Here is a 23,907-nt window from a genome sequence, read left to right as displayed (position 1 = left end):
ACTTATAAACTCAACACCCAAAAACTAATATCTCAGTTAAGAAATGGGCAGAATACAGGAAGAGACACTTTTACAAAGAAGACATCCAGATGGCTAACAGAAACATGAAAGGATGCTTAAAATCACCCATCATCAGGGAAATACAAATCAAACCCAGAATGAGATATCACCTCATACCTGTCAGAGTGGCTAAAATTAACAATACAAGAAACAACAGGTATTGGGGTAGGATGTAGAGAAAGGGGAACCCACAATGAGATACCACCTCATACCTGTCAGAGTGGCTAAAATTAACAATACAAGAGAAAACAGGTATTGGGGTAGGATGCAGAGAGAGGGGAACCCTTACACTATTGGTGGGAATGCAACTGGTGTAGTCACTCTGGAGAACAGTATGGAGGTTGCTCAAAAATTTAAAAATATAACTACCCTATGATCTACCAATTGCCCTACTAGGTATTTACCTAAAGGATAAAAATTACAGATTCAAAGTGGATTCATGCACTCTGATGTTTATAGCATTATCAACAATAGCCAAGCTATGGAGAGAGCCCAAATGTCTACAACAATTACTGGATAAAGAAGAAAGAGTATGTATATACAATGGAATATTACTCAGCCATCAAAAAGAATGAAATCTTGCCATTTGCAATGACATGGATGGAGCTAGAGTGTATGATGTTAAGCAAAATAAGTCAGTCAGAGAAAGACAAACACCATGTGATTTCACTCACATGTGGAATTTAAGAAACAGATGGGAGTGGGTAAACAGAAACAGTTCATGAGAGACTCATAATGACGGAGAACAAACTGAGGGTTGATATAGGGAGGTGGGTGATGGGTATTATGGAGGGCACTTGTGATGAGCACTGGGTGTTGTAGGTAAGTGACGAATCACTGAAATCTACTCTTGAAACCAATACTGCACAGTATGTTAACTAGCAGGAATTTAAATAGAAGTTTGAAAAGAGAAAAAAAAAAGATATTTTCAGATTGTATATAAAACATAACCATATTATACAATGTCTACAAGGAACTTACTTAAAATTTAATGATAGAGGTTGGTTTAAAGTAATGTATTTGAAGCAGTACCATGAAAACACAAATAAAAGAAAGCTGGAATGGTTATACTAATGTCATATGAAGTTGGCTTCAAAACAAAAAAAAAAATTACCAGAGACAAAAGAAGGACATTACATGTTCATATGAGAATCATTTCACAAAGACATAAGAATTTTAAACATGTATACATCTCACAACAGAACTTAAAACACAGAGGGGCACCTGGGTGGCTCAGTCGGTTAAGTATCCAACTCTTGATTTTTGTCTCGGGACGTGATCTCAGTGTTGTGAGATCAAGTCCCACAATGGGGCTCAGCATGGAGTCTTTAAGATGACCTCTCTCCTTATCTCTCTGATTTTGTTCTGTCTAAAAAAAAAAAAAAAAACCCAAAGCAAACAAAAAAACAAAATAATAGAACTGAAATTAAAATTAGAAAAATATATGACTAAAGTAGGATATTTTAGTACTCCTCACTCAGTAACAGAACTGCTAGACAGATATCAGCAAATAGAACTAGGCAACAAGATCAAGTTACTAAATCTAGATATTTACGGAAAATTCCAACCAAACAGCAGAAAACATATTTTTCGCAAATGCGTATAAACAGTAACTAAGATAGACTATATCCCGAGTCATTAAACCTTAGCAGTTTTAGGGGCCAGGTGCTCAGGCTGCACGGGCTCTCGGCGGCCACAGGGCAGAAGCGGCAGCATCCTCCTCTTCCTCGCTTCCTTTTCTTTCCTTCCGTTTCTTTCTCTTCTCCTCGTTCACCTCCTTCCCCTGCCCCGTCTCCCCTTTTTCTCCTTCTCTAGAGGGCAGTTAGTCCTCAGGTCCGTAAGCACAGGCAGCAGCCACCACGGATGCATCCAGATTCTGCATCCAGATTTTATTGATCTGATCCAAGGTATATTGTGACTGCTGGCTGGAATTAAGATTCTTCAGCTTGTTGTCTCTAACTGAAGAAACATTGATTGGGAACTACTCATTCAGAAAATTAAAAGGATCTGTACTCCTTCACGGAGAAGCTACTTCTAAAATCCTTAAAGGTTGTGGTTGAGGTTCTCAAGTCTATGGTGGCAGCAAGGTTTCCAGGTGGTAAGTTGGGGAGAGGGAGGGAGGCAAACCATGAGAGACTCTTGATTGCTGAGAAGAAACTGAGGGCTGATGGGGGTGGGGGAGAAGGAAAGGGGGGTGATGGGCATGGAGGAGGGCACTTGCTGGGATGAGCACTGGGTGTTATATGGAAACCGACTTGACAATAAACTATTAAAAAAAAAAAAAAAGAAATCCAAGAGGCACAAGAACTCCCCTTAGATGTAACTTGAATCAATCTTCTAAACCTTAGCAGCTTTAAAACTTCATTATTACACAAAATATGATCCCTGACCAAAACTGAATTAAACTAAGCATAACAGAAAGAAAACAGGACAAATTTCCATAACTTGTACTTTAAAAATCATACTTGTAAATGATCTATGAGACACAAAACAAATCTCAAGGAATGTAGAGAATATTCTGAACTGAATAAAAATGAAAATAAGCAAATTGTATCAAAATTTGAGGAGTACAACAAAGGAGTGCTTAGGGGAATAATCATAGCTTTAAATGCTTACATTAGAAACATAATTCAGGGGTGCTTGGGTAGCTCAGTCAGTTAAGTGCCTGACTTCAGCTCAGGTCATAATCCCACAGTTCATGGGTTTAAGCTCCATGTTTAGCTCTGTACTGACAGCTCACAGCCTGGAGCCTGCTTCTGATTCTGTGTTTCCCTCTTTCTCTGTCCCTCCCCAGTTCATGCTCTGTCTCTCTGTGTCTCAAAAATAAATATACATTAAAAAAATTATTTTTAAAAGAAATAAAATGCAATCATTTTAGAAGCCTCATGGGCAGGCATTAAATAACATTGAATCACATAAAGAAGATGTGATACACATACATGCACACACATACACATACAATGGAATACTGCTGAGGCATAAAAAAGAATGAAATCTTGCCATTTGCAACAACATGGATGGATCTAGAGAGTATAATGATAAGTGAAGTCAGTCAGAGAAAGACAAATACCAAATTATTTTACTCATCTGTAGAATTTAAGAAACAAAAGAAACCACCAAAGTAAAAAAGAGACAAACCAAAAAACAGACTCTTAAATAACTTTAGAGAACAAACAAGGGGGAAGGAACTTCCTCAAAGTGATAAAGGGTAGCTGCAAAAAAAATTTTAATGGTCAAAAATAGAATCCCATCCCCTGAGATCAGAAACAAGTCAAGGAGGCACACTCTGAATAGTCCTAGTCAACATCATGCTATTCCTAGCCAGTGCAGCATGCAAAAAAAAAAAAAAAAAAAAAAGAAAAGAAAAGAAAGAAAGATAAGGCAAACATATAGCACCAAAAAAGAAACTGTCCCTATTGTACAATGATATGATTGCCTATGTGCAAAACCAAGGAACCCAGGAAAGAAAATAACCTCCTAAACCCAGTAAGTGAGCTAAGGTCAGAGAATAATAGATCAACATATAAATATCAATAGTTTTTCTATGTACCAGCAATAAACTAGAAATAAAAAAAAAAACTTTTAAAGTTCCAAATAATGTGTGTGTATATAACTTGTGTACTGAAAAGTAAAAATGGTGAAGAAATCAGAGTTAAATTAATAGAGAGAGATACCACGATTAAGGATTTGAAATCTCAATATGGTAACAATGTTTACTCTGTCTGAAGAAAGGTATACAGGTTCAATGTAATATCAATCAAAATCACAGCAGAACTCTTGTAGACACATAAGAGATAATACACATATTTATCTGGAAGGGCCAAGTAGCTACAATAACTAAAACACTTTTGAAAAAGATTATAGTTGAATGAATAGCACTATCTTATATTAAGACTTAACTATAAAGCTATAGTAATCAGGGCAATGTGAATCAACAGTACATAAGAAAGACTTCATAAATAAGCCCACAGAAATAATCATTTGATCTTTGACAATGGAAAAAGTAATTCAAAGATGAAAGAATGTTTTCAAAAAATGGTTGTAGAACACCAGAACAAACTGGTCACTGATATGCAAAACAATGAGCCTAGATCTACATTTTATATCTTTATACAGAGACTAACCCACAAATGGATCACAGATCTAAGTGCAACATGTAAATCTACAAAAATATTAGAAGTAAAAACAGCTTCTTCATGTCTTGGGTTTAGGCAGAGAGTTCTAGAAAAGACAGCAAAGGCAGGATTCTTTAAGAAAATTGTGATAAATTAGATTTCAATATTAGAAACTTTTGCTCTGTAAGAAGCATTGCCAACAAAATGAAAAGACAAGCTAGAGAAAATAAGAAAAAATACAGATATTTGCAAAGCCCATATTAAACAAAGGACATATATCCAGAACATATAAAGAACTCAAAATTTTAATAAGAAAATAAACAATCCAGATTTTATTTACTTATTTTTTTAAATGTTTTATTTATTTCTAGGAGAGAGAGAGAGAGAGACAGCGTGAGCAGGGGAGGGTCAGAGAGAGAGGGAGTCACAGACTGAAACAGGCTCCAGGCTCTGAGCTGGCAGTCAGCACAGAGCCTGATGCGGGGCTCGAACCCACAAACTGCGAGATCATGACCTAAGCGAAAGTCGGACGCTTAACCGACTAAGCCACCCAGGCGCCCCAAACAATCCAGATTTTAAAAACAGACAAGGGCCTGAATAAACATTTCATCAGAGGGTATAAAAATGGCAAATAAGCACACAAAAGATGATCAACATCATCAGCTATTCATGAAATGCAAATTAAAACCTGGATTACATACAGTTACACCTCTATTAGATGGCAAAGTTATGGAGCAACTGGAATTCTCATACACTGCTGGTGGGGGAGCAAAATAGTACAATCACTCTGGAAAAGAGTTTGGCAGTTTCTTATAAAGTTAAACACTTATAATATGATCCAGTAATCCCATTCTGAGAGAAGTGAAAAATTATGTTTACAGACAAAAAATTCACATGAATTTCAGAACAGCTTTATTTATACTCACTCAAACTAGAAACAAGCCAAATGTCCTTTAATTGGTGTACAGTGTTACAAGTAAACATGAACTACTACCCAGTAATTAAGAGAAACATACTACTATCATGTGACCATTTGAATGGATCTCAAAAGCATTATGCTGTTTAAGTAGCTAATCTTTTAAGGTTACATACTATATGATTCCATTTTTATGGTATTCTCAGTAAGACAAAACATTAGTGATATAGGATAGACTAGTGATACCAGGGCAGGGATAGGGATGACTACAAAGGAATAGCATGAGGGAGTGTTGAAACTATTCTGTGGTGCTAGCTGAATGTGTTAAACTTCATAATCTATATACCAAAAGAAAAAATTTAAATTCACTGTATAATTTTAAAACATTTCTGACTCACCACAGAGTAGAAAAAAAGGTGTTCTGAGAGTGTCAAGTCATTAAACAACAAATCATGCTGTGGGCAGAAGCCCAAGTTTTCGTGAATCTCAGTTAGGTCCTTTGAGATCTCATATCCATGAAAACAGACCTCTCCTGTGGTAGGAGGATAACGACCTACAAGTAAGCATAAGACATAAAAGAAGCTGAGCTTTGATGAGAGACCGCAATATTGCAAATTAGCATCTTAAATTCAGCCTACTTCTGGATTACTCAAAAGAATTAGCACTATCTCCAAAATAAATAGCTCAGGAAAATATCAGTAATTATATATAGGTAGTGGTATTAGCTATCTTTTAATTTTCTTTTTTCTTTTCTGCTTTTATATACAAATTTTCTACAATGGGCATGGATTATATTGGTAATAAAAACATATAAATAATTTGGTATATTTTAATACTTTGACATTGTAGTCAGTTACTGTATTTGTGAACAAGATTAGGTATCGTTATGAAAAACATAAAGATTAGGAATGTATAATTTTTGTCCTCAAGAAATTTAAATACATATATAACTACAATATTTTTCTTGTGATGAAGAGTTTTATGATCTATTCTTTTGGCAACTTTCAAATATGCTTAACATTATAATTAACTATAGTCACCATGCTATAAATTATATCTCCCTAACTTATATTTCAACTGGAAGTTTGTACCTTTTGATCCCCTTTACTCATTTGGCCCAGTCCTCATCCTCTGACTCTGGCAACCACCAATCTGTCCTCTACATCTATGAATTTGATTTCTTTTCTTTGTAGATTCTACATATAAGTGAAACCATATATATGTGTCTTTCTCTGACTTATTTTACTTAGCATAATGCACTCAAGGTTCATCTATGTTGTCAGTGTTGTCACAAATAACAAGAGTTCCTTTGTTCTTATGGCTGAATAATAGCCTATTGTATATATACACACACATCTTCTTTATCTATCCATCAATTGATAAGAACTTGCATTTCTAAGGTGATGCTGATGATGCAACTAGTCAGAAGACCAGACTTTGAGAACTAAGTTAGGGTAAAGGCTAAATTGTCATTATCAAAGAGGCCACAAAGAAGCTTAAAACAGACAGAAATTTTGCATTCACATGATAATCCCAAGGCAAACAGTCCAGGTTGGTAGGAAGATCAACTCCACATTTTAAAAAATCCATTCATCCACCTAAGGACACATGTTGCTTCCATGTTTTGGCTAAGAATGCCATAAAGAAACATGGGAATGGATATATCTTTTCAAGTTTGTGTTTCCATTTCCTCAAATAAATACCCAGAAGTGAAGTTGCTGAACCATATGTTAGGACTACTTTTAATTTTTTGAGGACCTCGACACTTTTCCATAGTGGCTGCGCCAATTTACATTCCCACAAACAGTGCACAAGGGTTCCCTCTTTTCCATATCTTTGCCAACACTTGTTTCTTGTTATTTGATAATAGCCAGTTTAACAAGTGTGAGGCAATAGCTCATTGTTCTGATTTATATTTCCCTCGTAATTAGTGATGTTGAGCCCCTGGAATGTCTATTCAAATCCTCTGCCCATTTTTAAACTTGTATTTTTTTCCTACTCTGCTTCATGAGTTCTTTTTATATTTTGGATATTAATACCTTATCAGATATGATGTGCAAATATTTTCTCCCATTTGGCATGTTGCCTTTCATTTTATGGTTTCCTTTACTTATTTCTGTCTTATTCAGTCCCATTCATGAATGTCCTACAGTTTTCGGTGTACAGGTGTTTCACTTCCTTGGTTAAATTTACTCTTAGGTATTTTATTCTTTTTGATGTAATGCAAATGGAATTTCCCCCTTAATTTCTCTTTTTGACAGTTTAGTAGTATATAGAAATGTAATAGACTTTTGTATATTGATTTTGTGTCCTGCAACTTTACTGAATTTATTAGTTCTAACAGTTTTTAGTGGAGACTTTATAGTTTTTTACTTATAATATAATATCATCTGAGCTTTCCCTTTTCCTTTTTGATTAGTGTGCAGTTTATTTCTTTTTCTTGTCTAATTGTTTTGGCTAGGACTCCCTATATTAGGTTAAATAAAAGTGACAAGACTAGGTATCCTTGTTTTATTCCTGATCTCAGAAATAAAGCTTTTAGGTTTTTACTGTTGAATATGATATTAGCTGTGGGCTTGTCATATATGACCTTTGTTAGGTTCAAATATGTTACCTCTATTCCCACTTCATTGAAAGTCTTTATTATAAGTGGATGTTGAATTTTGTAAAATCATTTTTCTGCATCAATTGAGATGACTAAAAAATATACTGTCTTAAAATATATTTTTGAAAACTATATTTAAAAATATAATCCAAAGTGGAAAAAGTATTTCAAAGACATCTAAATAGGGCTACTTATTTAGCATTGAAGGCAAATGTTAAAGAAAACATAAAAAAAAGAATATAAAATGACATGTTAACCACAGCATATTAATTTAAAAGACTACTTTATGGCTATTAAAGAGAATACTAGGTAACTACTAAAAATGCCATATGGCCTTGAATAATAAATATACAGACTATATCCACACAAGGAAATTTTAATATGAAATTATGTTCTTAAAAAGCTGAACACAAACTTTCCTGTTTGTGATACATGAATTAATGTTATTAATAGCATTATTTTATAAACAATACTTAGAAAACACTTCCTAAAATATGTGAAGAATTTAGAATTTTATTTTCATTAGGCTCATTGCTTCCCAAACTATTATTCAAATTCTTGCATGTTAAGATGTTTTTAATGACAGTGATAGTGAAAGATCAGGGAAGTAAAAGCACTTGGTTTTCCATAAAAACACTAAAAAAAGGGCAAAAGCTGTCAGAATCAACTTGTTAATTCTTAATTAACAACACTTAAGATGAAGAGTACACTTATCTAGATAAGCACAGAGTAATATAGGGAACTGCTGAATTGCTACATTGTACAGCTGACACTAATATAACACTGTATGTGAACGATACTGAAACGAAGATTTAAAAAAAGAGTATACTTATCACGATGAACACTGAGTGATGTATAGAACTATTGAATCACTGTAGTGAAACCTGAAACTGAAACTAATATAACACTGTATGTGAACCATACTGGAATTAAAAATATAAATAAAAATTATAAAAAGAGAAAGGTGACTGAAATGTGGTGACAATGTGGCATTTTAGCTTATTTTGTTCCATATCCCACTCTGACTCAGTGGGATCTTGAAGACAGCAGCCTGCATTTCTGCTGAGGATTCCTGTTTCTGGAAGGAGTATAGGAGACTTTGTTCTTAAGGAATTATATTTATGTGTATTGAACTGACTGGGGTTCACTGATGGAATGAGGAAAGGTTTTTCCTTCATTTTGCCTAGCCCAGAAGCCTCACTAGGTGGAGGGCATTCTTCCAAAAGCATTATAAGGCAAATGGACAAGCGGCTGTCTCTGTCAAAAGATAACACTCCGCTGGCAGTCACCCTAGTTCCTTCCCTGACTAAGAAGAGTGAGCAGATAAAAAAAACTCCAGTTCTCGGCTTTTCCTTGGGGAGCTAAGGACTTGGACTGCATACCTGATGTCCCAACTTATTTAGCAGATACACAAAGGACTGCTTCTGCCTCACTTATCTTGGAGTGCTGAGATCCAGCATACTCTTGCTGCCTGACAGTGAGAAAGAAGATGGCAGTTTGAACTAGCAGCTATTATAGCACATCATCAAGCCCAGTGCAGAGTAAATGGGGGCAAAACTTCAGATTCCAACTTCTTCCCCTGGAGAGGGAAAGAGCTGGACAAAGTGTCCAGTGATTAAATTTTTCAGTGTTCCCAAGGGACTAACTTTATTCTCATTTGTCTTGGAGAGCTGAATGGACCTGGAACACTCTTGACATATAGGAGCCACTAAGAAAAAAAAAAAAAAGGTAGGATGGATTAGCATGAAGGTGTTAAAGGTCTTCTCCCATGAAGTTAGTGTGTGAAGACTGGGACAAATAGCTGTTTTCTCTAATCCATATACAGCAACAAAAATTGCTGAAGAAAATGAAGAAAACGGGAATATATTCAAAAAAGGAAAAAAATAAATCTTTGAAACAGACTCTAATGAAATGGAGATATATGATTTGTGTGACAGAGAATTCAAAATAACTGTCATAAAGATACTAAATGAGGTCAGGAGAACAATGCATGAACGAAGAGAACATTTCAATAAAGGAATATAAAACTCAATAAAGGAATAAAAAACTCAAAAATCTTGAAGCTGAAGAATAACTGAACTCAAATATTCATTAGAGGTGTTCAACAGCAGAGTAGATTAAGCAGATAAAAAGATCAGCAAAGTCTAAGACAGGATATTGGAACTAATCTAGAAAGAAAAGCAGAAAGTGAAAAGAATGAAATAGAGCAAAGAAAACTTCAGGGATTTATATGATACCATCAAGTGGACCAACATATCCATTATGGTGGTCCTAGAAGGAGAAGAGAGAGAGAAAAAGCTTATGTAAAGGAACAATAGCTGAAAACTCCCCAAATCTAGGGAAGAAGATATTTAGATCCAGAAGGCTCAATAGACCCCAAATAAATGGAACCCAAAGAAGTTCACATATAGACACATTATAATTAGTCAAAATTCAAAGACCAAGAGAATTTTGAAAAGAGCAAGAAAAAAGACTTTACATACAATGTAATACTCTCTTTGAGGAGATTGTTCAGTGGAAACCTTAGAGGCCAGAAGGGAGAAGGACAGTATATTCAAAGCACTGAAAGGAAAAAAAATATTGCCACCTAAGAATAACTTACCTAGCAAAACTGTCTTTCAAAAATGAAGAAATGAATAAAACTTTACCAAACAAAAGTTGAGAGAGTTCATTACCAGGAGATCTGCATTACAAGAAATGCTAAGAGTTCTTCACAATGAAACATAAGAATGCTAAGTGGCAATATGAAAGTATATTAAAGTATAAAACTCCTTGGTAGAGGTGAATATACAGACAAATACAGAATACTGTAATACTGTGGTGAGTATATAATACATATAATAGAGGAGAGTAAATCACTCTTAATTTTAGCATAAAAGACAAAAGTATTAAAATACTATAAATATAAAAATGTTGATCAACATGCAACATGAGATTTAAATTGTGACATTAATAACATAAAGTATATTTATGTGCAAGAAATAATATAGAGTTCTGCTTGTGAATAAAGGTCAGTTATCAGTTTAAACAGAATATTTTGACTATAAAATATTTTACTTAAGTTCCAAGGTAACCATAAAGGAAATACAGGTTAAACATAACAGGCAAAAGAGAAAGGAAAGAAAGGAACCAAAGCCTCTAAATAAATAAATACATAAATAAATAGATAGAGAGATAGAAGAAAGGAAAAGAAGAAAGGAAGGAAAAGAGAAGAAAAAAAAGAGGACAAAAGAACTCGAAGAAAGACAAAAAATAATTTTAAAAATGGCAATGGTAAGACCCTGTCAATAATTCCTTTAAGTTTAAAAGAAAAGGCTTAAAAAGATACAGAGTGGCTAAATGGATAAACTAATGATATCTAACTATATACTTTCTGCAAGGAACTTATTTGAGATTTAAGGACACATATAGGCAAAAAGTGAAGGCATGAAAAAGGATATTCTTTTTGTTTTTATCTTGAGAAATTTATTTTTTTAAATTTTTAATTAAATTCTGGTTAATTAACATACAGTGTAGTATTGGATTCAGGAGTAGAATTTAGTGATTCATCATTTACATATAACACCCAGTGCTCCTCCCAACAAGTGCCCTCCTTAATACCTATCACCCATTTAGCCCATCCCTGACCTGCCACGCTCCATCAACCCTCAGTTTCTTCTCTGTCATTACGAGTCTCTTATGGTTTGCTTCCCTCTCTTCCTCCCCCTTTATGTTCATCTGTTTTGTTTCCTAAATTCCACAATGAGTGAAATCATATGGTATTTGTCTTTCTTTGACTGACTTATTTCACTTAGCATAATACATTCTTGCTCCATCCACATCATAGCAAATGGCAGGGTTTCATTCTTTGTGTGTGTGTGCATGTGTGTGTGTGTGTAGGTACACATACATACCACATCATCTTTATCCATTCATCAGTTGATGGACATTTGGGCTCTCTCCATAGCTTGGCTATTGTTGATAATGCTGCTATATAAACATTGGGGTGCATGTACCCCTTTAAACCACTATTTTTGTATCCCTTGGGTAAATACCTATTAGTGCAATTGCTGGATCATAGGGCAGTTGCATTTTCTAGAGTGGCTGCACCAGTTTGCATTCCTGCCAATAATGTAAGAGTGCTCCCCTCTCTCTGCATTCTGAACAAAATCTGTTGTTTTCTCTGTTGTTAATTTTAGCCATTTTGCCAGGTATGAGGTAGTATCTCATCATGATTTTGAGCTGTATTTCCCTGATGGTATCTTTTCCCATTCTGTAGGTTGCCTTTTAGCGTTGTTGAATGTTTCCTTCACCGTGCAGAAGTTTTTGCCTTGATGAAGTCCCAATAGTTAATTTTTTCTTTGGGTTCCCTTGCCTCCAGAGACATGTCTAGTAAGAAGTTGGTATCGTTGAATTCCTGCCTGTGTTTTCCTCTAGTAAATGATTGATGGTTTCTTGTCAGACATTTAGGTCTTTCCACCAATTTTGAAATATTTTTGTATATGGTATAAGAAAGTGGTCCAGTTTCATCCCTCTGCATGTAGCTGTCCAGTTTTCCCAACACCATTTGTTGAACAGACTGTCTTTTTTTCTGCTGGATATTCTTTCCTGCTTTGTCAAAGATCAATTAAACATATAGTTGTGGGTCCATTTCTGGGTTTTCTATTCTGTTCCATTGATCCATGTGTGTTTGTGCCAGTACCATACTGTCTTAATGACAATGGCTTTGTGATGTAGCTTGAAGTCCAGAATTGTGATGCCTCCAGGTTTGCTTTTCCTTTTCAAGATTGCTTTGGCTATTCAAGATTTTGCGTGGTTCCATTCAAAGTTTAGGATTGTTTGTTCTAGCTCCGTGAAAAATGCTGGTGGTATTTTGACAGAGATTGTACTAAATGTGTAGACTGTTTTGGGGGATATAGACATTTTAACATTTGTTCTTCCAATCCGTGAACATAGAATGCTTTTCCATTTCTCTGTGCCATATTCAGTTTCCTTCATAAGTGTTTATAGTTTTCAGAGGACAAATCTTTTACCTCTTTGGTTAGGTTTATTCCTAGGTATCTTACTCTTTTTGGTGCAACTGTAAATGGGATTGATTCCTAGATTCCTTTCTTCTGCTTCATTTCTTGTGTGTAGAAATGCAACAGATTTATGCATATTGATTTTGTATGCTATGACTTTGTTGAATTAGTGTATCAATTCTAGTAATTTTTTGATGGAGTCTTTTGGGTTTTGTACATAGAATATCATGTCATGCACAAATAGTGAAAGCTTAACTTCTTCCTTGCTGATTTGGATGCCTTTTATTTCTTTTTGTTGTCTGATTTCTGAGGCTAGGCCTTCCAGTTACTATGTTATATAACAATGGTGAGAGTGGACATCCCTGTGTCTTGTTCCTGACCATAGAGGAAAAGCTCTCAGAGTTTTCCGGTGATGATATTAGCTGTGGGGTTTTCATATATAGCCTGTAGGATATTGAGGTATATTCCCTCTATCCCTACCAAATTTAAAGAAGAATTAATGCCAATCCTCTCAAACTCTTCCAACAACTGAAGATGAGGGAATACTTCCAAACTAATTTTAATGAGGCCAAAATTGCCCTAATACCAAAGCTAGATAAAGATACCACAAGGCAAATAACTTTGATGAAAACATGCAGAAATCCTCAACAAAAGACTTGCAAATTGAATTCAAGAACACGTTAAAAGGATCATACACCATGTTCAAATGGGATTTATACCTGAGATGTAAGGAGGATTTAACTATTTTTAATTTCAGAGCTTTGAATATAATATCCTGCTTTATGGCCTTCAACGTTTCCACTGAAAAATCCTCTGAAAATCTTGAAGAGCACCAACTACAATTGAAAAGTCACTTTTATCTTTCTTCTTTCAAGACTTTCTTCGAATTTTTAGTCCGATTATTATGCGTCTCTTTTGTGGTTTTCTATCACAGTTTATTGTAATTTGTTGACCTTCTTGAATTTGCACATCCATTTCTTTCCTCAAATTTGGCAAGTGTTCAGTCATTATTTTCAACTAAATACTCTGTCCCTTTCTCTAGCTTATTTTCTGGGACTTTCTGGGACCATAATGTATACAGTGGCCCACTTGATAATATCCCATAAGTCATTTAGGGTCTCTTTACTTTTCTTCTTTCTTTTTTTTCACTCCTTTGACTTGATGGTTGCAAATAAACATTTTTTTAATGTTGATTTATTTTTGAGAGAGAGAGAGAGAGAGAGAGAGAGAATGTGAGCAGGGGAGGGGCAGAGAGAGAGAAGGAGATAGAATTTGAAGCAGGCTCCAGGATCTGAGCTGTTAGCAAAGATCATGGAAGCTGAAGCAAGGCTTGAACCCATGAACTGGGAGATGATGACCCGAGCTAACCTCTGAGCCTCAACCAACTGAGCCAACCAGGTGCCCCCTTCAAATTTTGTAATTCATATTTCTGCCTGATCAATTTTGCTGATGAAACCCTCTCACAAAAATTTCAAATTCATCATTATATTTTTCACATCCATGATTCATTTTAGGTTTTTAAAAAATTAGTTCTATGTCTGTTAGTATTTTAATTGTTCATGCATCATTTTCCTCATTTCATTATCTGTGTTCTCTTTCAAATCACTGAATATCTTTAGGATAACTTTTTGTCAGGTAATTCAGAGGTTTGTGTTTCTTAAGGGTCAGGTTCTGGAACTTAAATTTGTTCCTTTGATTGGGGCAGGCTTGTTTCTTTGTATGCCTTGTTATGTTTTGTTGAGATGTGAACATTTAAAAAACAGACATCTCTCCCAGTCTTTATGGATTGGCTTCATGCATGGGAAGTCCTTTACCAATCATTCCTGCTAGAGTTTTTAGGAACTTAGAGACATTTTTCTGGGGATGTGTCTTCTCTGGGGTTATGCATATGCTTTCATTCCACTGCATATGGTTGCTTTAAACTGTCTTAGTTTCCCTAAACAGCTTGGAGATTGTGTTTCTTTTGTAGTTCTCTGCCTGTGTTGTGGCTTGGTACCTGGAATGGGGGAACTGCAGATTTCCTGCTGCTGTAAAGCACTTCAAAGTGCTGCAGAGTTTGCCTCTGTTTTTCTGTGAATTCCAATGTGGCATCCATACCATGTTGCCACTCCCATTAGTGCTCTATTAGGCAAGACAGAAACCAGTTCCTTGGGCAGCTCCTAGATGAGAGAGAACATCGGATACAAGTTCAAGTCTTCCTTCTGTCCCAAGGGAGAAGCTTAGAATTGGGACATTTCCTACTGATGGTGCCGTGCCATGTAGGGGGAGGTATCAGGGTGAGAAAATGCCATAAGCTTCTTGACCTTTTTGGTACTGACTATGCACTCATTTGCATGCTGCAGCATCCAAACTGGTTCCCAGAGTTTTAAAGTTTATTTACTTTTGTTTTGTTTTGTTTTTTTGTTTTTGAGAGGAGAGAGAGTGAGAGAGAGGGAGAGAGAGAGAACGCGCAAGAGAGAAAGAGAGACAGTGAGTGCACAGCAGGGGAGAGGCAGAGAAAGAGGAAGAGAGAGAGAGAATCTGAAGCAGGCTCTGTGCCAACAGTGTAGAACTTGATGCGGGGCTCGGATTCATGAACCTGATCATGACCTGAGCTGAAATGAAGAGTCACACTCACCCGACTGAGCCACCGAGGTGCTCCCGGAGTTTAAAAAAGGTATTTTTGTCTGGTTAACTCAGTGTCTCTGTGGGGGATGAGGGCCTGGATCTTCTCAGTCCACCACTAGTGATATCACTCTCACCCCGTTTCTTTTTTTTTTTTTTTTAATTTTTTCATGTAAGTTTATTTTTGAGAAAAATAAAGACAGAGCATGAGCAAGGTAGGGGCAGAGAGGAAGGGAGACACAGAATCCAAAGCAGGCTCTAGGCTCTGAGCTGTCAGCACAGAGCCTGACTCGGCTTGAATGTGAACTGTGAGATCATGACCTGAGACAAAGTCAGATGCTTAACCAACTGAGCCACCCAGAAACCTCCTGTTTCTACACTGCCTTTTTCTTCATTCAGTCTTATTTAATTGCTGTAAGTCTTTGCCCATTCCCAGAGTTCTGGCAAAATTGTTTCTGACATTTCGCGCTTGTTTATCTATCTTTTCTGTGAACCGACCGGAACTTGGAGGTACTACCTCTGACAATGTGCTCTTGATGGTTGCTGCTGAGCTCCATCTTGGCGTATGAATAGGATTTCAACAGGTGGAGAGGTGGTTCAGGCACTCTCCCTGAGAGAAAGGGCATGAGCACGCGCAGATGGAAAACTGCATTATATGTGTTCTGAGATAACATGTACCACATGGAGTGTGCTCCAAGAAAACTTATGTAAAGGATATCAAATATATATAATGCATATATTAACTATAATATCATATAGTTAATGATAATTCAAATCATAACCTTGTGATACTAGCCAGGTGGTCATATTTTTAAGAAGAGTTTTAACTGAAAAAAAAAAAAAAAAAAAAAAAAGAAGAGTTTTAACTGAGACTTAGAGGGAAACAGTTCAAATATTTAAAATAGCAGAGACTGTGGGCCGTGTCTGCCCTTCCTGACCTAGTTTTGGCACCATTTTAGTTTCAAAGGAGAGGCTATTATATCTTAACTACTAGGCTCAGCCTTGCTCTAGTCTCTAGGACTTAGGCTAACCTAACACACAACACAGGATTCACTGTCCTAATGGGCCTTGGTATTCTTTATCCATTCTTCCTTTCTAGTAGATGCAGTGCATCTAAAATAAAAACCTACATAAAATATTCTTCCTTTGCTTCTCACTGTCCTCAGCATAAATTCTAATCTTCATAGCATGTTTTCCCCCCAAACCCTTCATGATTTAAACTTTTGGTTATTCCTTTAGCTTTATCTTTTGCTATTATTCAAATTCCATCTGTGATCTAGTCAGTTCCCTGCTTTCAAACCTTCTGGTCTTTGTTTATGCCTATGATATTCTTTGGTTTGATTCACAGACCTTTATACCTACTTATATTATTTGATGTCACTTCCCTTTATCTCATTCCTCTCCCCCAATAGGTTAGGTATCATTCTATTCTAGGTGAATAGCATCCCACATATAACATCTCCTCTCATACTTAGGATGTTAAGTTTCAAGTTTCTTTTCCATATTTCCACTAGTGTACAAAACTGAGCATAACAACCTTGTGATCACCTCTGTATTATCAATTCCTATAAAAAGAACTGGCAATATAAATATTTTCATTGAATAAATGAATAAATTTATTACATTACCAAGAGCATCTTGGTTATAAATAATTAAAGTATAATAATAGCTCCAACACTGAAATGACAACATACTCAATACCACAAGGTGCTGATTGGTTTGAAGTCTTAGAAGGAACCTGACTTCTGTTCTAAACAGTACTGAAAACATACCTGTGAGAATAGACAAGGTTGTGGTTTTTCCTGCCCCATTTTGTCCTAGAAGAATAGTGATTTGCCCTTTATATAAATTCAAAGACATGTTGTTTACTACTACTTTGTTATTGAATTCCTGTGAAATAAAAGAAAGAATAACTTGATATCTTTCACTATCACTTATGAAAGATACAACACTCACATGCTTAGATGAAGCATTATAAAATGGGTGAAGGGCAAGGGGAGGTACAGGATTCCAGTTATGCACTAACAGGTCATGGGGATGAAAGGTACAGCACAGGGAATATGGTCAGTGGTATTGCAATAGCACTGTAGGGTGACAGATGGTAACTATACTGGTGGTGAGCGCAGCATAACATACAGACTTGTTAAATCACTATGTTGTATGCCTGTAATGCTACTACTGTAGCTATTACTGTAGCTATAATGTTGTGTGTCAACTATACTTCAACAAAAAGTTAAAAAAAAGAAACCTTATACTATCAAACTCATGAAAAAAGATAATGTTGAGAACAACGAATAATATCTGTAGGTGCAATGAGTTTATACATTAGGCAAAATAGGTGTGAAGGCACAGTGATATTCAGTTTTGGTAAGGAAAATGGAGATCTCTCTATATTCTATATATGAAGAGTGTAAAATAGTAATTATGGACTTACTCAGTTATAGTAAGAGCTAGGGAACCTCACAGAAGTTGCCACCAATGATCAGAAAATTGACGGCATGATTTTAACCAGAAATTTGGTGATTCACAACAACATGCCTGCAAATTCTTGAGATTCAAAGCAAGAGTTGGAAAAGTCAAATATGGCCCATTATCTGTTTTTGTATAGCCAATGAGCTACAAATGGTCTTTATACTCTTAGACACTTGTTAGAAAAAAAGAATATGGGATAGACACTGTGACCCATGAAACCTAAAATATTTATCCAATCCTTAATAGGACATATTTGACAATGATTCTAATGGGTATCTTGGAAATTCCTATTTCATTCTGAAATTATAAAACCTGTGGGTCCCAAGAACTCACCTAGACACATCTAAAATATGTGTATGTGTCTGTCTGGAAGTGCCTCCCATTGGCAAATTCTAACTAGTAAGCAAATAAAAGAGGGAATTTGGGAGACTACAGTTAATGGGTTCTCTTTTGCAATTCTGGAGAAACCTTAGAAATGGAAGTAGTATTGACAAATTGACAAGAGAAAATGCAAAACAGGAAGTCTACGAACTCTCTCTAAGCACGGGCTTCTCCTCAATAGCACTATTGATACTCTGGATTAAAGACTTCTTTGTTTTGGAGGTTTCTCCTGTGTCTCAGCAGGATGTTTAGCAGCTTCCCTGGCCTCTACTCTCTAGATGCCATTAGCATGCCTCTCTTCACCTCTCCCTACCTTAGCTGGGACAACCAAAATATCTCCACATATTGTCAGATGTTCCCTGAGGGGACACAATCATCCCAGCTGAAAACAACTGCCTTAGGAAGCTAATTTTCTCCTATAAATTCAACTACCTTATAGATACTGATAATATAATCTGCTTTCACTATCTCTCCCCAAAGCTATAGCTCTGCTTTTCCAAATGCCTACTAGACACATAAGTTTAAATATTTGTGAATATCTCAAATTCAATATATCTAAGACTCTGCTCATCATCATCCCCTGAAAATATGCTCCTCAGCTGTGCTCCATCAGTAAATGACTCCCAAATTCATGTAGATACACAAAACAGAAATGTAGGTATAATCTTACACTTATCCATTCTTATTAACTTCTGTATGCAATAAGTCACCAAGTCCAATTAATTAGGCCGGGGTGACCATTCTTTATTCAATTAACTATTTACTGAATGCCCGCTAGGTATAAGGCTTAGCATTATAAGCTAAGTTTATATCTAGGAATATATAAAGCCTCACTTTAATGAAGCTTTTGTAAAAGTAGTTAAGAAAAAAATGTATATATGATCAACAGTATGAACAAAACAAAGGTCGTAAAAAATGGAGGTGTGATAGTATTACGTGTGAAACAAATGGTAATACTGGACATCAGATAACAAATGACAGTGATTCCTAAGAGTTGGAAAACAAATAAGGTAAGTCCCATGATTGTCCTAGCTTATCTAGATAAAGTCAGAGTCATGGCACAGAGAGGAGTAACTCAGGTACAGTCCAGCAATCTACTGGAGTCTTGAAGTTAGGGAGCTGGGAGTCTACTGAGGTGAAAGGACAGAATACTGAAGGGGAGACAGATGTATGCAGGGAGAAATCTGGAGATCTAAAGTGAGACACCCCAGAGTATTCAGGTAAGAACTGATAAACATATGCATATGATGAAACTACCTGAGGTTGGACAAAGAACTATTTAAAGGTTATAGAGAACAGCTGCTGGCATTCATTTAGGGCCAGAAAGGGTGCTTATTCCCACTAGACAGACTAAAAAATTTCAAGATTCATAGGGCAGTGTGTAGAAAGAAGGGTCTGATTTCAATCAATAGTGGGAAGTAATTAACTATGGACTATGTAGTGCAGAAATGAAAGAATCATACTATTGTAGAGTAACTTAATTCTTCCTAAAACAAAAGCAAGTATTCAGGGAATATAAAAATAGCCAGAATCCAAAAATCTGAAGAAGGATAATATGGCCCAGAATGAGAATATCCATCAACTGAAATCAACCCAGAACTGACAAATATGTTAAAATGAGCAAACACATTACAATGATTATTCTAAGTCTATGCCATATTTTTAAAAAGCTAAGATATAGAAAATACTTTAAAAACAAACAGACCTTCTAGTGATAGAAACCATAATTTCTAAAATGAAAATAAATTTGATGATTTACAAATGCAGATCAGACACTGCAAAAGAAAAAAAATAAAGATACAGCAATAGAAACAATAAAAGACAAATTACAGAAATGAGTAAAAAATAAAATAAATAAAATAAATAAAAGAACAAAGCCTCAGGGGACCTATCAAGAAAGATGTTTCTACAGCTGATATCAGAGACCTTACTGACTGTGGTTTCTTCTAGGATTTTTATGGTTTCCTGTCACACGTTTAAGTCTTTAATGCATTTGAATTTATTTTTGTGTGTGGTATAAGCAAGCAGTCCAGTTTCATTCTTTTGCATGTTGCTGTCCAGTATTCCCAACACCATTTGTTGAAGAGACTGTCATTTTCCCATTGGCTATACTTTTCTGCTTTGTCAAAGATTAGTTGACCATATAGTTGTGGGTTCGTTTCTGATTTTCTATTCTATTCCATAGATCTAAGTGTCTATGTGTCTATTTTTTGCATCAGTACCATACTAGTTTTGATCACTACAGTTTTGTAATATAATTTGAAGTCCAGAATTGTGTAATCTCTGATATTTTAATTATTGTATATCATGGTGTGGATCTTCCTGAGTTCATCTTGTTTGGAATTCTCTGTTTGCTGAACTTGGATATATGTTCCTTCCCCTGGTTAGGAAAGTTTTATTATCCTCTTCAAATAAGTTTTCTGCCTTTTTATTTTTCTCTTCTCCTTCTGGAGTCCCCGGAATGTCAGTATTTGTTCATCTGATGTTGTCCAAGAGATACCTTAACCTATCTTAAAAAAAAAAAATCCCTTTTGCATGACTCCTGGGCTGGCTCAGTTGGTAAAGCATCTGATTTTTGATCCGAAGGTCATAAGTTCAAGCCCTGCACTGGGCATGGAGCCTACTTAAATTCTTTTCACTGTTCAGCTTGAGTGCTTTCCATTACCCTGTCTTCCCAATCGTTGATCCTGTCTTCTGCATCTGTTAATCTACTGCTAATTCTCTCCAGTGTAGTTTTCATTTCAGTTACTGTATTCTCCAACTCTGAATGGCTTTTTTTCTTTTACATTTTCTCTCTTTGTTGAAGTTCTCACCAAGTTCTTCCACTTTTTGCTGCAGTCTAGGGAGTATCTTTATGATCATTACTTAAAATTCTTTATCAGGAACATTGCTTATCTCAGCTTTATTTAGTTTTTTTTCTGAGGTTTTGTCATGTTCTTTTGTTTGGAGAATATTCCTCTGTCTCATTTTGCTTGACTTTCCATGTTTATTTCTATGAATTAGGCAGAACAGCTACTTCTCCTAAACTTGAAGGAATGGTCTCCATCTTGCTTATTATTGTCTATGCATTCTCTATCATTTGCAGAAGCTGCTCAGTCAGCCCTCAGTCCTTCTTCAGGAGGAAATGTTCTATAAATGTGTCTGTGGAGGAGGGGAGTTCAGGGTCTTCGTATGGTACCATCTTGGACTGGAACTCAGTTTTTTCTGTATGTTAATTAAATATTAATAAAGCAGTTTTAAAAACATATGGATATTGCCTAGTTGATATTGCTTTTTTTCAAATATGATGAACTACAGAAACATTTCAAAAAACATTTGAATTTACTATTTGCATTGGCACAAAACTGATACCCTGTAACTTTTAGTATTATTACACAATAATATAGAATTCAACAACAAGAAAAAAAGATAAGTGGTGTGGTATATTAACATTAGTTAAAGCACATTTAAGAGTGAAGAAAATTGTCACAGTATATCATTTTATAATGATAAAGAGATCAGCTTTTCAATTAGACACAATTTTCCTAAATGTTTAGGCACCCAGTAACAGATTCAAAAATATACAAGGCAAAAGAGCTACAGTGAAAAACAGAAAAAAAGCAGTTATTTTTAAAGATTTCAGTACTTTCAATTATTGCTAGACTATGTAGAATCATTAGGGATATAGAATACTTAATAAACTACAAACTAACCTGACTTAACTAACATTTATGTATCATTCCAAAGGCCAACATCAGATTATACATTATTTTCAAGTATGCATATGACATTTATATAGACAGATGATAGTCTGAGTCACACAACAAGAATCAGTATGTTTAAAAGGATCCATGTCATACAAAGTATCTTTTCTCACCAGACTTAAATTAGAAATTAGTAACAAAAAGACCTTTGGAATATCCCAAGTAATTGCAAACTAAATAAAACAAGTTGTACAAAACTTCCCTGGAAAAGGAAAGAGGAAATACTTCCCAACTCACCCTATGAAGTTGGATTATCCTGATAGCAAAATCAGAAAAATGCCTTACAGAAAGTGAAAGCAACAGACTAATATCCATCATTAACCTAAGTAAAAAGAATCTAAGCCAAATTTAAGAAAAGTAATTCCACAAAAATGGATGATACAGAGTTTCACTTCTGGGAAACAGCATGAAGGGCACCACAGACTCACTCTCCAATGAAACAAGAGAAGCTGATGAAAATGAAAGAACAAAAGAAAACAACAATCACTTAAAGTCTTCAAGAATTGTTCTAAGGGCATACAGCAAATGAAGAAACATTTATTTAAGACAATCTACTAAAACTTGGTAAATAACAGACTTGCTGTTTTTAACATCTTAGTCTAGTTCATCATTCTAGGAATCATCCTAGTTTCTTCCTCTTCCTTCAATGTCCACCTATCCCCCAGTTATTCTCAGTTCTGTTGGATATCTTTTGGATCTGTCCATTTCTCTTTATGTATACTTCCCCAACCCTTATCTAATTCTTATTTCTTATTAAAAAGTACCATCTGGTCTTCTTTTCCCCACATTTCTTCTCAACTTCCCACCCTTCAACATCCCACTTTCCACATGGTAGCCAAAATGTCTCTAAAACACATATATAATTTTTCTCCAGTGCTTTGAGCCAAACAATGGCTTCCCAAATGAAGCCATTTACTATCATTCTTTTGCCTCCTAATATACTGGTCTTTTTGTTTCTCAAACACATGAATATGTTTCTCACCTCAGGGTCTTTGAATTTGCTATTTGCCTACAGTGAGTATTCTTCTCTTAGCTTTTCAAATAATTAGCTCTACTTATTCTTTACTTTTTAAAAAAATTTATGTTTATTGCAGAATTCTTTTTTTTTCTTACATAGTTTATTGTCAAGTTGGTTTCCATATAACACCCAGTGCTCATCCCCACAAGTGCCCTCCTCCATGCCCGTCACCCCCTTCCCTTCTTCCCCACCCCCATCAGCCCTCAGTTTGTTCTTGGTATTCAAGAGTCTCTCATGGTTTGCCTCCCTCCTTCTCCCCAACTATTTTTTCCCCTTCTCCTCCCCAATGGTCCTCTGTTAAGTTCTTCCTGATCCACTTATAAGTGAAAACATATGGTATCTGTCTTTCTCTGCCAGACTTATTTCACTCATCATAACACCCTCCAGTTCCATCCACGTTGCTCCAAATTGCCATGTAGTATTCTGTTGTATAGATAAACCACATCTTTTGATCCATTCGTCAGTTGATGGACATTTAGATTCTTTCCATGATTTGGCTATTGTTGAAAGGGCTGCTATGAACATGGGGGTACATGTGCCCCTATGCATCAGCACTCCTGTACCCCTTGGGTAAATTCCTAGCAATGCTATTGCTGGGTCAGAGGGGAGTTCTATTGTTTATTTTTTGAGGAACCTCCACACTGTTTTTCAGAGGGGCTGCACCAGTTTACTTTCCCACCAACAGTGTAGGAGGGTGCCCATTTCTCCACATCCTTGCCAGCATCTAGAGTCTCCTGACTTGTTCATTTTAGCTGCTCTGACCAGCGTGAGGTGGTATCTCAGTGTGGTTTGATTTGTATTCCCTGATGAGGAGGGACGCTGAACATCGTTTCATGTGTCTGTTGGCCATCTGAAAAGTGTCTCTTTGGAGAAGTGTCATTTGCAACTATCTTTCCCCATTCCATTGGTTGCCTATTAGTTTTATGGATTAAAAGCTTTGCCGTGCAGAAGCTTTTAATCTTGATGGATCCCAATAGTTTATTATTGCTCTTG

At 35.8% G+C, this 23,907-nt stretch overlaps 1 protein-coding gene across 1 annotated transcript in view; it reads right to left on the bottom strand.

Moving 5' to 3' along the window:
- LOC120233266 (ATP-binding cassette sub-family A member 3-like) overlaps nucleotides 1-23,907 on the bottom strand; it is a 130,802-nt gene that overhangs the window by 91,541 nt on the left and 15,354 nt on the right. Inside the window, exons 7-8 of the mRNA XM_039234412.1 lie at nucleotides 17,073-17,190; nucleotides 5,490-5,644 (exon numbers count right to left, since the gene is read on the bottom strand). Coding sequence (XP_039090343.1) covers nucleotides 5,490-5,644; nucleotides 17,073-17,190 — 273 coding nt within the window. The remainder of the gene's footprint in view (nucleotides 1-5,489; nucleotides 5,645-17,072; nucleotides 17,191-23,907) is intronic.

This window comes from Hyaena hyaena, unplaced genomic scaffold, assembly GCF_003009895.1.
Source record: "Hyaena hyaena isolate Hyena2069 unplaced genomic scaffold, ASM300989v1 scaffold_88, whole genome shotgun sequence".
Lineage (NCBI taxonomy): Eukaryota > Metazoa > Chordata > Mammalia > Carnivora > Hyaenidae > Hyaena > Hyaena hyaena.
The sequence above is the reverse complement of the archived record's forward strand: the minus strand, read 5'-3'. Positions and strand labels throughout refer to the sequence as shown.